This window comes from Dufourea novaeangliae, unplaced genomic scaffold (genome assembly GCF_001272555.1).
Source record: "Dufourea novaeangliae isolate 0120121106 unplaced genomic scaffold, ASM127255v1 scaffold6, whole genome shotgun sequence".
NCBI classification, from domain to species: Eukaryota; Metazoa; Arthropoda; class Insecta; order Hymenoptera; family Halictidae; genus Dufourea; species Dufourea novaeangliae.
In genome coordinates this window covers 4,741,428-4,757,937 of record NW_015373900.1, presented here as the reverse complement: position 1 = coordinate 4,757,937, position 16,510 = coordinate 4,741,428, and the positions used below count along the sequence as shown (strand labels likewise).

Genomic DNA, 16,510 nt, shown 5'->3' with positions numbered 1-16,510 from the left:
TTATTCGAAGTATTTTAATTAAGCTACACGTACAGAAGTTCAATAAATTGACCGATAACAAATATGTATTAAATTATAGGTATATTTTTCCGAGAAATGAATATTCCGCATGAAATACTACAATTTTGGTAAGTAATAACTTAGAAATTAATTACCTACCTTTTTATTATATTAGTAAACAGTATTAAATGAAATAAATAATTAAGTGATGATACATATCTGTATACATATAAGGATTTAAATATAATCTGTTAACTCGGTTGAAATTAATGTAATTATTATTTAGTAAAACTAGATTTCTAGTTATTTTTTCTACGAATGGTTTATTTTCTCGTGAAATATTGAATGTCAATAAAAAGTTAACTACAGTAAGTTTCAGGATTTCAAACTTTTGTTGTTAGTAGCGAACTGTGATAATTGATTTGTTAAATACTGTACATAGATATAACAATTGATGTTTTGTTAAATTATTTAGAATTTCAAACTTTTGTTGTTAGTAGCGAACTGTGATAATTGATTTGTTAGATACTGTATATGTATAGATATAACAATTGATGTTTTGTTAAATTATCTAGAATCTTAAAAAATACTCGTAAGATTTGTCATGTTTACTTCGTGTCCTAAAATGCAGATGCTTGGAATAAATAGTTACGTACATTTATAAAAAAAATACGAAAAAACGTATCTAACGATTTGCCACTATTATAAAACCACGTCTGCTAGTCTCCTGAACGTTGTTGAGTATAAGATTTATATGCTTTGACGTGAGTGGATCTATTACAATTTTCTCCGCTTTATATATTGCGTTAAATGATACAGTGATACGATCGAGTAATTACTTGCGGTGCGAAGCTGACGCTAATCGTTTCTACGTTGGTGTGAAATTACTATAATCTCCCTGATCTTCGTTAGGTTTCAAACTAAATTTCCACCGTATTTCAAATTTCTTCCCTTGTAACCATGTAAACGGATCTGCTATTTTTGGTAACGAAATTTTATCGGAACTTAAGAAATTAGGAAATATTTATGTACATGAAAAGTAAGTTTGTTTTCATTGCACATTCATAGAAAACAATTTAGTACGGTCTTTAATTAATATGTATAAAATTAAAAAATTAACGAAAGAGTAACTAAATGAAAAATAATTAATGGAAATATCAAAATGTAACTAAGAATAAATCCATTTTGGAGAAGGAAAAACTTGTAATAAAAATAGACGAGTAAGATTAATTAATAATCATTTGAAATATAAATAAATATTTTAATTATTTTTAATTTTTACTAAAGGCGACAAATAATAAAATTAACGCAAACATAAAAATTTAAACTTTTCAATAGTTTCTTTATTAAATTGGTCCTTGTTTGATTTGTTTTGGTGCCAGTAATTTTGTTAGTAATCTTATCGAATATAAAACTGCGAGGCCATAACACTACAGTGATAAATATAGTTAATGAAATTCGTATATTTAATAGTAAGAAATTATTAATTAAATTATAAAATAATTTACTTAAATTTACGACAAATGGTGCAGTTACTTAGTACAAAGAAATACCAAATAAATGTGTTCTTTATAGACTTTGTAAAAAACACAATATGTCGTGTTTACAAGTAGTTTTACATTGAACATTTTAGAATCGCACCTTTCGAATGTATCGATAACAAATTTTGCTCTTTACATCATGTTGTTTCCCTAAGTTTTACAAAAAGTTAAGTAAAACCAAATCCAATGTATAATAATTTAATGAAATTCTCAATACGTTTTGTTCAAATTTGAAATTGTAATTACACGCAACATTGAGACATTTTTTCTGTTACTTACGACTGTTTCTCTGTTCCTACATCATATTGCTTATTATTTTCGAATATTACTTTGTCGGTACTTCTTATTACATCACCTAGCACTATCTTTAAAATGTATTTTTAATCATCAATTTTTACTTTCAATCGTATTATATGTATAAGGTAGTTTTCACGTCACGTCGTCTTACCGCTTAAACATTTATTAAATATACCAAAATTACAAAAACCAGTAAAAGGCAGTGTACAAAATTTCACGGTAATTATTCACAATAGGAGACTCCTCGCCGATTTGGATGACCTTGAAATATAGTGTAAAAGGTCATCATTCTGAACAACTTTTCCTTATACATGTTACCTGAAATATGTTTCAAATTCTGATCGATACATACTGTCAGTCATAAATCTAAATTTAACAAAAGTTTTCTGTGAATATTCGAAAAACAGGTAAAAACTCGTCTATTGTTTTGGAGGCTTCCCCTCCCCCAAACCCCCTCGCCCCTAACGAATGTAGTCTCAGACCTACCTCGATCGCATTTTCAAATATGTATCTTCTCTTAAATATTGCATATTGCCCATTTTTTCATGGTCAAGGTTACTCAGGGCGATGGCTTTCACAATACAGTCAAGTTCAAGGTCATACACAGGATTGCCCTGTTTCTACATAATTACTCATACGGAATAAAACACTGTATACAGTATCGAATATATTTTTGCGAATATCTCAGAAATTAAGACCGACCGGCGGTTACGTGTATAGGGAAAAGTTGTTCAGAATGTTGGCCTTGACAACATTTTTCAAGGTCAACCAAATCGGTGAGGAATCCCCTATTGTGAATAATTACCAATTTCATTAGTTTTGCTAAATATTTTTCTAGCTGTCTACTTAACAGTTTATTTAATAATTATAATCATGACTCCTCGTGGTACAGAGTAGCCAAGCGACTATTTGCGTTTTATGATTTTTAGAATTATAATAGTTATAGAATAATTTACGATTTTTATATAAATCGTATACAATTATGTCCAGAAGCAAGTATTTTACAGTGAGACCACCTGGTTTATGAACGAAAATTTGTAGGATCTACGAAGGTAACATTCTCATTTATTTTACATTGAACTCGTATTTCTATCTGTATCCACCATGTACGCTGTGTAAAATGTATTCAACATCTATGAAGGCCATGATAAAGTCATTGATCGTCACATTGCCCGAAGAGGACGATTCTCACAGAGAAGTGATTCATTGTTATCGAAGGTAATTAATTCAGACTACTCTGTACGTTTTGTCGATACGATCTCTGATATGATCAAGATTCTTACATAGTTTCGTATTTTTACCTTGAACAATCTTGAGTAATACCATTACACCTGTAGGTTTCTTTTAAGAAGAGCTTGAGTTTTCTTAAGCCGGTGATCCTTTGACCGGTTTCGCTTAGGAAATACAACAGCTGGACCCCAGAATGTATTAAGTCCACTTTTTAAAAAAAACATGACATTTTACATGCTTTCCGTATCAAATGTTTCACTCTCTACGATGGTAAAAATTATTTCGTTCAAAGTCGTTTAGTTGTTAATACAATACTGTAAAAAGATATTAGGTCCATATCTTGTTTCGAACCAAATAGTGTGAAGTCCACCACATAGAGGACTTAATGCAACGTCCACCATTTCTACATATCGAAACTTGTTTGAACTCCATTGAATAGTACGAAGATAGCGAATGTTTCCTATTGAATCCTTATCGAACGGTTTCAAAATTACAAGGTTTGTACACCTTCGATTTTCTCTAAAAATTTTGAAAATTGTGACTTAATGTACTCTGGCCCTGGGGTCTAAATATAGAAATTTACCCGTTAATGTTCTTCTGTTTATAAACAAACAGTTAAGTTCCGACGGTTACTGAGTGATCTAGCATTTTGTTATTTAGCCATTGTAGAAGGGACGGGACTTACAGGTCGCCTGTGATTAAGAATCTATGTCCACCGTAGTTTCTCTGTAACCACTCTTGGGTTCCGTTCGAAGCTCCCTGATGACCATCGATCTGCTTAAATTCACCTGCTGAATATCCGAATCCTCGTCGTCCGTCAAATGTCCATCGTAAACCGTGTATCTTCGTTTTTTCGACTTTGCGCTCGGCGTCTGCGGTCTAGCCCGTAGTCTTCCGCTTCCGGAGTCCACGGAGTCGCTCACCATGCTTTGCCGTCTGGCCCTGCGCGCCGCGTTGGCTCTGGAGTTTCGTTGACTAGCAGCCTGCGGTAACTCGGTTCTGATTTTCTTGCCGGCGCTCTTCCCTACGGAGCAGATCGTCTTCACTGAGAATCCTCGTTTTCACGCGTCTCGTTCGCCTCTGTTTTGTCCTCAAGTTATCCGCGGAACCCATGATACGCATTGTGGACGTTTCCACTGAAATTTCATCCAAATGGTCCAGGGAATGAGTCAGCCTTGGCATTTGCACTGCCTCCTCGTAACTGGGAGGTCCGATTAATTCTAAGGGATTGATTCTGGGCTCTGGAGCTCGTTCTACTACGTGTTCGCGGCGTTCTTCCTCGTGCACGGTCCGCAACCTAATCAAGAATTAATACCGTTTGAGATTAGCGAACATCGTGCTGAATGGTAAGTTTTATAGAGAATGGTTGTGGACAAACTTTTTCATAATTCTGTTGTGAAATTTAGAATTGAGCACATTCTTGAGCCCAATTGTTAGAAGCTAAAGTAGATTACTGAGTTATTTTCTGCAGGTAGTACTGCGTATTTTAAATTGTTAACTCTATTGCTTGTTTATAATACTTCTTGAAACTGGTGTCCTATATGTAAAGAAAATATTGTTTTTTTTTGTATTGTTATTTGTTGCTGAAATGGCACTGAAGGAAATGATTTATCCGATTGGCACACGCATCGATCTTTCTGTTACGGTTTATCTGTACATAGTTGAATATTTTTATACTGTATAAAATTTACAATTACGTTTGTATATATTGATATTTTTATCTGTATAAAAGAGAAGTATTTATAACTTTGTGTATATTATGCAGTATCTGCAATACCTTTTTACATAATTTGAGACTGTGACGATAAAATAAAATACAATGTAGACAAAATAATATACAATAAATTGGAACAAGGAAAAATAATTACTTTTAATAGCAGGCACAGATCACTGTAATTTTTCTTTGCAAAAATTAATCTAAGGACACCGTGTACGTGAAGTTTTCACGAGTTTTAATCTTCAAAAAAAATCGGATTTAACTATGTCAAGTCAAACATAAATCATTCAGCCACGTTATGATCCTAACTTCAAAAGTTATTATTATATAAAATAGCAAACGCACGATACATTTGAAATCCTAAAAATTAAGAGCACGCTAAATTTATATATTCAAAACAATTTCGTCTCGTTTGCTTGTCGCAAATTCACATTTTTTTCTAATTAAAACTTAAGTTCAATATTTAAGATTAAATGTTAGTTAAAAATAACTAATTTAATTGTAAGTTAAATTCCAATATTATCTCAAAAAACGAATAAAATCAAACGTATACACATAGTGTTGTGATAACGAATCTTTAACCCTTTGCGGTCCTTAGCGGTGACATTTCTGACAATGCAGTAGTTCAGAGATGAATACGACTGGAGATGAATATCAACGCAGGACTAAAATGTTTGATTATGTAATATCTTTAAGTCAATTCTTCTATATCCAATATAATTAAAAATGGAATATTGTAATGCGATATGGTTAAAAATATTGGTTTCTGAAAATAATTTCAACCAACGGATGGTACACGAGAAGGTCAGTTCGGGCCACAAAGAGTTGAAATAACAAAATTTCTTCTTACCTCCTTTGCCTTAAAAGTGTCAGTGATTCTAGCTGCTGTCTTTGTTCCATAGCCCTTCTTTTAACACGCATCATGTGTCTGATGGAGACGAAGCTTCCGAATAATACGATAATCGTCAGAACGGTGATCATTATAAATCCCCAAGTCCGATCGCGGTTGTAGTACACAGACGCGTTCCATGTATCGAAACAAGCAATCTCCCAAGAATAACCGGTCACGTTCGCTGGACTTTGACAAAGTAAATTTGATTCTGTCGCTTTGGCAGGTGGCTCTGTTAGATAGTTAAACAGAACGTATAGGTCCCTGCAGTCGCAACGCCAAGGGTTGTCTTCTAATTTGATGCTGTTTAGGTCAGGATTGTTCCGAAAAATTGCTGGATCTATAGCCTCTGTCAAACGATTCCCTAGAAATTTATGTTTTAATAATTATTTAACAATTTTCTAACAGGACACTGCTTATCTACATCACCAGAATAGATGATTTTTAAATAATTAGATGTCGGGGAACTGGTTATTTCGGCAGTTAATTTCTATTCCTTTAAATTTAATACTGCATATGTTTTTTTGATTTTCTTTAAATCGATTAAAAATTTGCAAAATGTTCTATACTTGTGATGGAATTATTGTATTGGAAAAATATACCGAATTGCATTAAATTACCTATCTTACTATTGCCTATCCCTGGTATAAATTTCAAACATATAGATTCTTTTTAAAATTTTTGTTACATGGTGATGAAGATTAGAGTTCATAAAATTATGTCTATAAGTTTATGTAAACAATACAGAATTACAAGGCCTATAAACATGAGTGGCAATCGGGCACATGTTTCCCACCAACTTAATAATGAAACTGCCGATCTTTATACACTTATAATAAGTATATGAACTTTACCTTCCAAATTTGCGAAGTATAGTAAAATAAAAAGTTTAATGCTATTTATGTATTACCATTCAGAAGCCGCTAGTACAGAAAATAATATTTTGTTCAATTTTAGTTTTTGTACATTAACACGTTCGCTACCAGCGTCACAGACAAGTAGGCACACTGATAATACCAGTTGTGTATAATCTACAAGTTTCGAGTAAATTGTCAGCAATAAATGACAAAAGTTGTCTAAAAAACCATAGTCATCTGTTTCCGCATTTGACTTGGGTTTTATAGGCAACGCCAGCTGACAAAATGATAAAGCAAATTGGCAGAAAGTCTTGCATCATGACCTATGTCAAATTGAGGGCAAAACCGGAACAAGGTTTGCGCAAGCCAATTTGCTGGCTATATTGCTGATAATGTGCGCGCAAATTGTTTATAGAAAATCTTGTAACAAACTTGTAGCCTAACATAACTTTATAACAGGCATTGGATAAAATTTCGTTTTGCATGTTTGGTTGAATGGGCAGTAAACGTATTGGTACACTCATATAAATCATAAATAAGTGTTAATAAAAGTTGTTTATATTCACTCACACACAGATTTGATACACTGTTTATGAGGCTACATCTATTCTGAATCTATCTGTTACTAATATCCAAATGAAAGACCTACAATGACATGGTTTACTAATTTATTCTCATGAAACATGCCGATACTTACCCTATTACCGGGGATAAATTCAGAATAGACATAGTTTTATAAATAGTTAATCAAATATACATGTGGGTGAGTAGAGACAACTTTTATTAACACTTATTTATGATTTATATTAGCATACCTTCTTAAATAAATGCAATATGTATTTTTCAATATTCACCTATATTTTATGTTATTCATTGTCTCTGTCTTGTGTCTTTTTAACATCCAATAATGAAGGTAAGAACATTCCACTGAATAGAATGATGGGAACCAAACTTGGTCTGTGACGAACGTTTTCGAAATAAAATGATGGCAGCGAACGTGTTTAAAATTTTGAATTTGCATAAACTGCCACAGTACACTAATAATACACCAAAATACAAAATATACCTGATAAATCGAGCCTTAAAAGTTGCGGCAACCGGAGGAAGGTGTCATTTTCCAATCCCACCAGTCGATTTCTTCGCAGATCCAAGTTCTTTAACGAGGTCGACTTGATTCCAGACGATATCGTCTCTAATCGATTGTCACTCAAAATGATACTTCTTATTTTCGGCATGTTCCTCAAGAAGTTCACGTTCAGTTCTTTAATTAAATTCGACGACACGTCCAGCAGTGTGACCGCTGACGTGAGATTCGGGAACTCGTACAGGATGTTATAAGACAGGTTGAGCATCTTGAGGTCCATGTTCTCGCGGAACGCCAACGGGTGGATCTCCCGGAGATTGTTCGCGGACAGATCCAACACCTGAAGCTTCACCAAGCCCTCGAATGTGCTGGCGTTCAGACTTTCCACGTCGTTCGTGTTCAAGTATAAAAAGCCGAGTTCTCGATTCTTGGTGAATATATAATCGGGCAGTAAACCGATCGCGTTACGGGACAATCGGGCATGTGTCAACGACGGAAATCCATGGAGCCCAGGTCTATCCAAATTGCACTTCGACACGTCGAGTTTCTTCAGGTTTGGATGGCTCAAAGTTGAATTTCTGAAAATAGAGTATATTCGTTGGTATTACTTTTACTGGTTTTTTTAGTGTTGTGCATTAGTTACTACTTCTTTTGGAATACCGTAAGTAGGGGTAAATTTGATTCAGGGTAACTTTATCCCATGTTCCAAAAAATGATCATTTTCGATTTTGCAGTTTTGCTCATTGTTAAATTAAGTTAATTTTTACGTGAAATATCATTTCACGTAAATATACCTGCAAAAGAGATGCAAAATCAAAAATGATCATTTTAAGTTAACCCTACTTACGGTACTGTTATACGTTACAGTTAGCGATGGGCTCAAGTTCACTGTGTGTACCTGCTCACGAATCCAAGTCGATTCCAGCATAAAATTTTTACTTTATGGGATTCGATTAATACTTATAAAAAGTGATGTTTCATATTCTATATTTACAAAGTATGTACTCGGATTATACAAGCTGGTTTCGAATTTTCGATCGAGTACCCGGAGAGTTTAAGAACGTACTTACGCTTCTGCTGTTATTTACCACATTGAATAGCTTTCTTTGACTAATTTTACAATCGTATTATTTTAAGTGTAATAATTCCTGACAGGTTTTATTCTTTTGTAACTTAACATATGGCCCGATGTTAACGTACTGTATGTCATTTTGTAGGTGTTATTATTAGATTAGATTCGAATTATTTATCATATACTTGATACCATCGTGTATGTGTTCATGATGTAGATAGTATACTAAAATAGCAAAATGATTATTGAATAATATTTTAAATTCTTTATTGTCATTCAAATTAAAGTGAAACGATTTTTTACTAATATTGGAGTACATTCAAATTAATATTACAATATTAGTCAATAACATTATTGTATAAATTTTGTGTAGAATATATTACACTATAATTGAAGAAAGTATAATTAAAGTTATCAGATAAAAAACATTAAGGTCAATAATACACAGTATGTTCTATTATAATTGGTCCATCCATTATCTTTGAAATTCCATTACTAATCTACTTTATCATACAGTTTTATTATAGATATTTACTTTTAATATATATGTATAGATCATATTTCAAATTTACCGTTACTTTCAAGTTATTATAATATTATTCAGACGAAGCGTAATGTTGAATTTATTATTGTCCTACTATTTCTTATAGGTGTATCTATATAGTTTTTAGTAACGTCCCTATACTGTTTTGTGTAATAATTTAATGAATTATTGATAATTAAATAATAATATTGAGTAATAAATTACAATATTTATATCGTAATCCGTTAAGCTTCTTTTTTTTCTTAGATATTGAACTTTTCAGAATAAGTAGAATCAGTAAATAATGAACAGACACGTGCACTTATAATGAATCTTATTCAGAGTAGCACATGAAATAAAAAATGCTATTGAAGTAATTTTTTTCGAAAACAAAGCACCATTTATAAACACCTTATTTTAGATTTTCCTTTTCATGAAGCATAACCACTCACTGGGTTATGTAAAGGGAGTTTCCTCCACCATTTGTATAGATACAGGTAAAAAAAGTAACTACATATGTATATTCCCCTTTCTTTTCAATTAACCTTCTATTTTTGTTTAATATTGTCTATAATTGGAGAATTTGAGCGTTCTACGACAGTCTACCTTCTTGTAACTGTTAAATTTTTAGTAATAAATGGTATTCAGATATTGAATAATTCATAAGTAAAAGCTTTCTGTTCAGCATGTCACATAGTTACCTCGTGCTGTAGACTAATGTGGGATTGTTGGACAGTCGAAGCTCTTCAAGTTCCGGAAATCCGCTGAAAGTATCGGGACTTAAGTAATTCAAAAGGCAGTCGGACATATCGAGCCACCGTAGTTTTGGACTCCATGCTTTCTGAATGAATTTCAAAGGGTTTCCTACCAAGCTTAGTGTAGTTAATGCCGGCAGACCATCCAGAGATGTATTACTAAGTTCCCGTATTTCTGTCAAATGGGAAAATGTTTTAAAAATTATTAATCTCCCTTGATAATTAAATTCTCTGTTTAAAAAAGTGAACGTACTAATATTACGTAAAAACACACGATATTACTTAATAAATAATTCTAGCCACAGTTATTACCATTTAGAAAACAGAAGGTTACAATATATTTAATACTTTTCAATTAAAATTAACACAATACTATTAAATCCCGTCATAAAGAATTCGTGTTATAAAGCACTAAAATTCAACTAGGAATGAAAAATACTGATATTAAAAGTTCTTAACTTTAATGATTATTGTTCAATGCAGAATATAGAGCTGATAAAGTTGAATTATTAATTGCTTTCAATCTACACAAATGCAAAGAAGAGAAATTCAAGTTATTATACAACTAAACACATATATTCAAAGATTGTTAAATAGTAATGAGTATCCTTATAAACGTTCTGATTCAAAAGTTCATATGAAATTACAGTTCTTCGATTTATATTTAAAAACTCTTGGAAGGCTGCTGTATAGTCACGAAAATACTTGATACGTATTGAAAAATACTACGAGATCAACAAATATTTTAAAAAAGCTCATGTTATGGAATTAAATATGAATATGTAATTGTCAGTAAATAAAGCATGAAACTCAATTACGAGTATATTTGATATGCTTCAATGAAATATTATCATACCACAATGACTTGCATCCAAAGCTTCAAGACTGGGGCTTATTAAGCCCTCCAAATTGTACAACGGATTTCTGGACAAGTAAAGGATCACCAAAGACGGAAGTTGCTTCACAGAGCTAATATCTACGATTTCGTGCACCGCGTTCCCGGTCAAGTCCAATCGTCGCAGGTTTTTCAAGTCGCTAATGTCGTCGGGCAATGAACTCAACATGTTCCTCGCTAAATTCAGGTACTGCAGATCTGTCAGGCGATTTATATCACTCGTGATATGCGTCAACAGGTTGTTCGATAAATTTAATTGCTCCACCTAAAATGCGATTAAAAAAACGATAAGTATACATTCGACGAGACATTCTTCTAGATCAGTGATGAACAACCTTTCTTTTACAGCGGGTCAAAATTGGAAACCTAGTAATCCCAACGGACTACTGAAACTGTAAAACCTAATTTATTAATTTAAAAATTATCAATTTACTTTCCCTTTCTTTTCATTTTCTTTCACTTTAACTGATTAAAGTGGGTTGTACAAACAAAACTGACGTGTTGCAGCTTGCTCATCATTGTTCTGAATGATTATGGTGTATAAATTGTAAAAATGTATCTAACTAAAACCACGAACAACAGACAAGTTGTCTTTTTGAATGTACATTACCGGAGAAAATCATAACAACTTGAGCATAATAATTCGTTAAAGATTCGTTTCTTTAGCGTTTTCTGCATTAACTAACGATAAGTATGGATTTTCTTAATTTTTAGAGGACGAGTAGTTTTTTTCATGGCTTTTTATATTTTCGAGTCAGAACTTTTATATATTCGTTATAGTGTTTTGCTACGAGAAATACGTCATCCTTCTGGAGCCCAAAAATAAGGTTTCCGTCCTTTAAAGGTTAAACAAAAAGGCACTTCTAGAGAAAAGTGTATTTTCTTAAATATTAATAATTTTAATAACATGAGAGACCTCTTCGTTAATTAATACAGAAAATGTTGAAAATTTACAAAGATATATTGTGGTCAAGTTGTTATAATTTTGTCCAGTTATTCTATATTTAATATTCCCTCACTAAGGTGAATTAAAATAACAGAGAGGTATCATAAACGTAATGTTATCTGTTAGATACTCGTCTTTCTTCACCGGTACATTTGTACAGGTGACTCACTCTCAGTCCTAGTTACATTTTCTACAAACGACGCGATAAAGCATACACATTGTACAATAGAAAAGGAAGTTGGGACCTTTCGGTCCAACTGGTCAGCCAGGGGTCTACTCACTACGTCACTTATATTTTCAGGGACCTCTTCCAAGCTCTGCCTCGAGCATATGACAGTTCTCGGCTGTTTGCTGAAGTGGCACGAGCATCTCGCAGGGCAAACGCTTTGGCATATCGCTAGAGAGGATATTCCGAGTAGTACGGCCAGCAATTGGAGAAGGGAGCTATAATGAACCCGTTTCTCCATGTTTTTTGCTATCAAACACGTTGAAATCCATGGAATTCACATTTTTCACTGAACAAAATGGAAGTAACAGCCGTTTCAACGGGACACACCGTTCCGAGGGAGTAATCGAGTCATTGCCGATCGTTTTTCGTTGATTTTGGGACGGATTGAAGGACGATTAAATGAAAAACAAAAAAGGAAAAATATGAGCTGACACGTCGCGGATCAATGAGTGGCCCCAACAGTACGCCGAACCGTCCTGAAAACTACTGAGTACTTATCTGTGATAAGTAACGTGGGATATGCCGCATGATATCTCCGTGAGATAAGTCGAGCATGCGGTGAAGTGTCGAGAGCATTATTCCCCGTTGTGGACGAAAAAATTGAATAAATATAGGCGTGAAATGCACCTGTAAGCTGTGTGAATATAATCAACCATGCAGGGTAAATGACCCAATTACTGCCAGTGTTCCTAATACAGCCACTTGATTTATTGTACTTACAAAAATAACACAAATGTAACTTACAAAAAATTGTGTGCAACAAATTTTATTATTAAATCGGGACGCTGAGTTACATAAAAACAATGAAATACGTGTACTTGCATGCACCTAGTATTTAAAATTAATGTTTGAATATGAAAGTACAACTTGGCATCAAGAATGTGGCTACATAAGTGGGAAGTGATAGCGAAAGCGTACCAAAAAAAGAACTGCTGCAATTTTACTATTCAATCTACATTTATTGTACAAAATGAATTGTTAAAGTATTTGAGAGTTATTTTAATTTTTGACGTGACAGTTTTAGGGACACTGGGATGCTCGCAGATTTTAATTAATTATTAACTATTCTTCATATTTAATGTATAGAACTGCTTTTTTTTTCAATGAAAGAGATGTTAAATAACATTATATTCCAAACTGAGACGATTTTTAGGTTAAACAACACATAAAATGATTAAATGAAGTTACGCTACAATATTAAGATGGCAGTAATTGGGACATCTACCCTAGAATATTTGTAAAAGGTAAAACATAAGTAAATAATTAAATTTATTTTCGTAAGGTAAGTCGAGTATGCAAAGAGGTGTCGAGAACATTATTCCGCGTTGTGGACTGAAAAACTGAATGGATATACTGTGAAATGCACCTGCAAACTCTATGAATATAATGAATGATGTCGAATATGTTTACTTGGCAAAATGCATCTAAATAATTAAACTGGCAGTTGCTTTGGGAAATCGTCCGAGTAAATTATTCGTTTTCATTAACCACTACTGAGTTTGTTCAAAGGTGCTTTCACATAAGTATTTGTGAATATAGCTTTGGTGGGAAATATTTGTCAAAAAATGAAGGTATTAATTAAAAATAATTGAGCTATCGAAATAACAAATAAGTGTAATGATTTCTATGCAATACCTATTTATGTATACTCACCTGATTTTTACTTATATCAACATTTTGTGACGACTTTTTGTTAATTTTGAAATAAAATTCAATGTTCGGTATGTAATTTGATCAAACAAGCATGTGTGATTGCCTTGAACGAACAAATTTCTGAGAAATTATAATTGATTATAATAAAAAAGAAAAATTTTTCTAGTTAAGAATCAGTTCTCACACTATGCCTTGATTGACTCTTTCGTGTGTATTAAAGAAATATATCGTTAGATAACTTCATATTCAGCATATTTTCGTTACCAGTAAATTAAATAATATGATATAATGAAAAGTCACCTGTTTTCCGGTTCAGCTACAAAAGAGTTTTCAAACATATTGTAAAAATAGTACCTACTTCAGTATGTTGTAATTTGAAATGACTAATTTCTATCACAATAGTGTGAATTGCTCTCTGTACAAATTTAATTATATTTAAAGTATATTAGGAATCTGTTAATACTAATATTAACAAGCATTAATATAACATGATATTAATATGATAATATTAACATATGATATTAATATAAATTATTTCGGATTTCTAATCCGTTAATTATATTTATGGGGTAAATTGAAAATTACAAATTGAATATTTTTGAACTAATTTCTATGTAGTTTTAAAATAGTAATGGATGAATGTATAATTAGGAACCTGGGGTAAAGTTTTCATGTTTATATAAATTTAAAGGTTAAGTTGTAATTCTATTGTCTTTCTATCTTCTTTCTATTTTCTGCCTTCTGTCTATTGTAATTTTTCTAAATAAATTAATGTATTTTATGCACTTACATAATAGGCGTGAATTTAGAAGACATAATAGAGTAACAACTACAATCAAATTCAATAATGTTTCTATTTAATATTTAACATAATTAATTATTATTTCATTCTAACATATCTGTAGCAGTCTCATTATACATATAAATACAAATGACTGTGGGTTAAAAGTTTCAATCTGACATTAAAGAACTCTCAACGAAGTAATATATTTTTCATGATTTCCTATCAGCATTTCTATTCGCAATTGCAAACATTTGAATAAGGTCACGAAAATATATAATCTTTACTTCATACATTGTAAAACCATGTTGCACTAGCAACTTAAAGAGGCAACAAGATAAAAGGAGGCCAGGAACGGAAAATGAATATATTTCTCGGCCAAAGAAAAATTTAAATTTGAATGGGCAGTTCCGCGGAAAATACAAGACATTAGATAAATACCTCGAGTATCGGAAAAGCCGATATTGAGGCGGCCATCTCTCCGGTCTAAGTCGCTCTTGGCTGACCCATGCGGATATTTTCCCCTTTCCCCAACCGCTGTCGCTGTATTACAACCTTTTTTTTCATCGTTTCTTCAATCCGACAAGACCGTGTCCCAGGTCTTCCCGAGGATCGAACAACCACGGCTCAGTATTGCACCGATGGCGTACCTGAAAGCAGCGAGGACAACAAACGGTTGAAATGTTGCTATAATAAACAAAGGTAAATATTAAAATCATCTAACATCAGGTCATTTCCTTTTACTGTATTTTAAATATTTCATTCCAAAATTATTGTACTATTATGCATTTTTATCTATATTATATGACATATAAATGATTCATAAGAACATTTTATCATTTCGAAAGCGTTTAGTGCCATCTATCGTTCGTCGACATTTGAAAACTTTTTTACTTTTATCACAGTTATGTACAATAATTTACCTTAGAAAAGTTATTATATACAATAAAACTCATTTTTCTTACTTCCGATCAGTGAACTATCTTGAAATATTTGAAAAAAATTAAGACTTGATGTAAGTTTTTTTTGTATTACTAATAGGGGAGTGCGAGTACTCAAATTACTCGAAAAACTCAAACGGCTCAAATATTCGAGCGCTTGTAATACTTCGAATTACTTGAAGATGAATTTTCAGCTCATTAATATTCGAATTGCTGTAGTTACTCGTATATTTATCTATTTACTATCAAATACTAATGTAACTGTAAGGAAAAAAATGTACGACTCTAATTTAATGCTTCTGAGTTATTTTCATGTTTTTACGAGAAAAGCATATTTCTTCTCTGTTTATAATTCTGTACGTTGGGCAATGATGATGTTCTCTGTTCTGCGTTATTAAAGAAGAATAGAAATGTAGTTGCATATTGTAATACGATACAACCTCTTACATTTTTTTTCCTAACAGTTTTTCCTTACAGATAATATTCGAGTAACTCGAGCAATTTGAATATTTTCGAGTAACTCAAATGTTAGAGATCCGTTCGAATGTATTCGAGTAATTCGAAAATTTTCGAGCTGAAAATTCATCATCAAGTAAATCGAAATCTTACGAGGGCTACAATATTCGAGCCGTTTGAGTTTTTTAAGTAGCTGGGATATTTTTCAAACAGTTCGTCGATTCGAAGTGTAGTTTGGAAAATTCAAACTTTTGACTGGACTCGAATAATTGAACCGAGTTCAGCTCAGCTTGTAAATTATTGTGAATTATTAACACTTGAGTTTCAGGAAATGAAAGAAATAAAGAACATAGTGTCTTATTTTACCTATAAGCTTTTAAATGCATATTAAACATTTTTTCATGTTATCTATACAAGACTAGAAGAAACTATTATATGTACAATACTCACAAGATACAGAGAGAACGAAAGGGTTAACCCTTGGAAGGTGGGCAGTTTTGATGGTAACGCAAACAGCGTAGCGTGAGTCTATGTATATGGACCCTCGTGCATCTTTCCTTCTAAATGCACTTTTGAACAAATTTCTTTGTGAATTGGCTACCTTTTTATTGGAATTAGTATAAACAATTAGTTACTTAAACTAA

At 32.4% G+C, this 16,510-nt stretch overlaps 1 protein-coding gene across 1 annotated transcript; it reads right to left on the bottom strand.

The window, feature by feature from the left end:
• Nucleotides 1–3,766: 3,766 nt before the first annotated feature.
• On the bottom strand, nt 3,767–12,273 carry LOC107193467 (insulin-like growth factor-binding protein complex acid labile subunit). Its single transcript, XM_015582914.1, is given in 7 exon segments — nt 3,767–4,070; nt 4,072–4,365; nt 5,636–6,038; nt 7,598–8,193; nt 9,912–10,140; nt 10,822–11,125; nt 12,088–12,273. Coding segments are annotated over 7 exon segments (2,316 nt in total).
• Between the last annotated feature and the right edge of the window lie 4,237 nt (nt 12,274–16,510).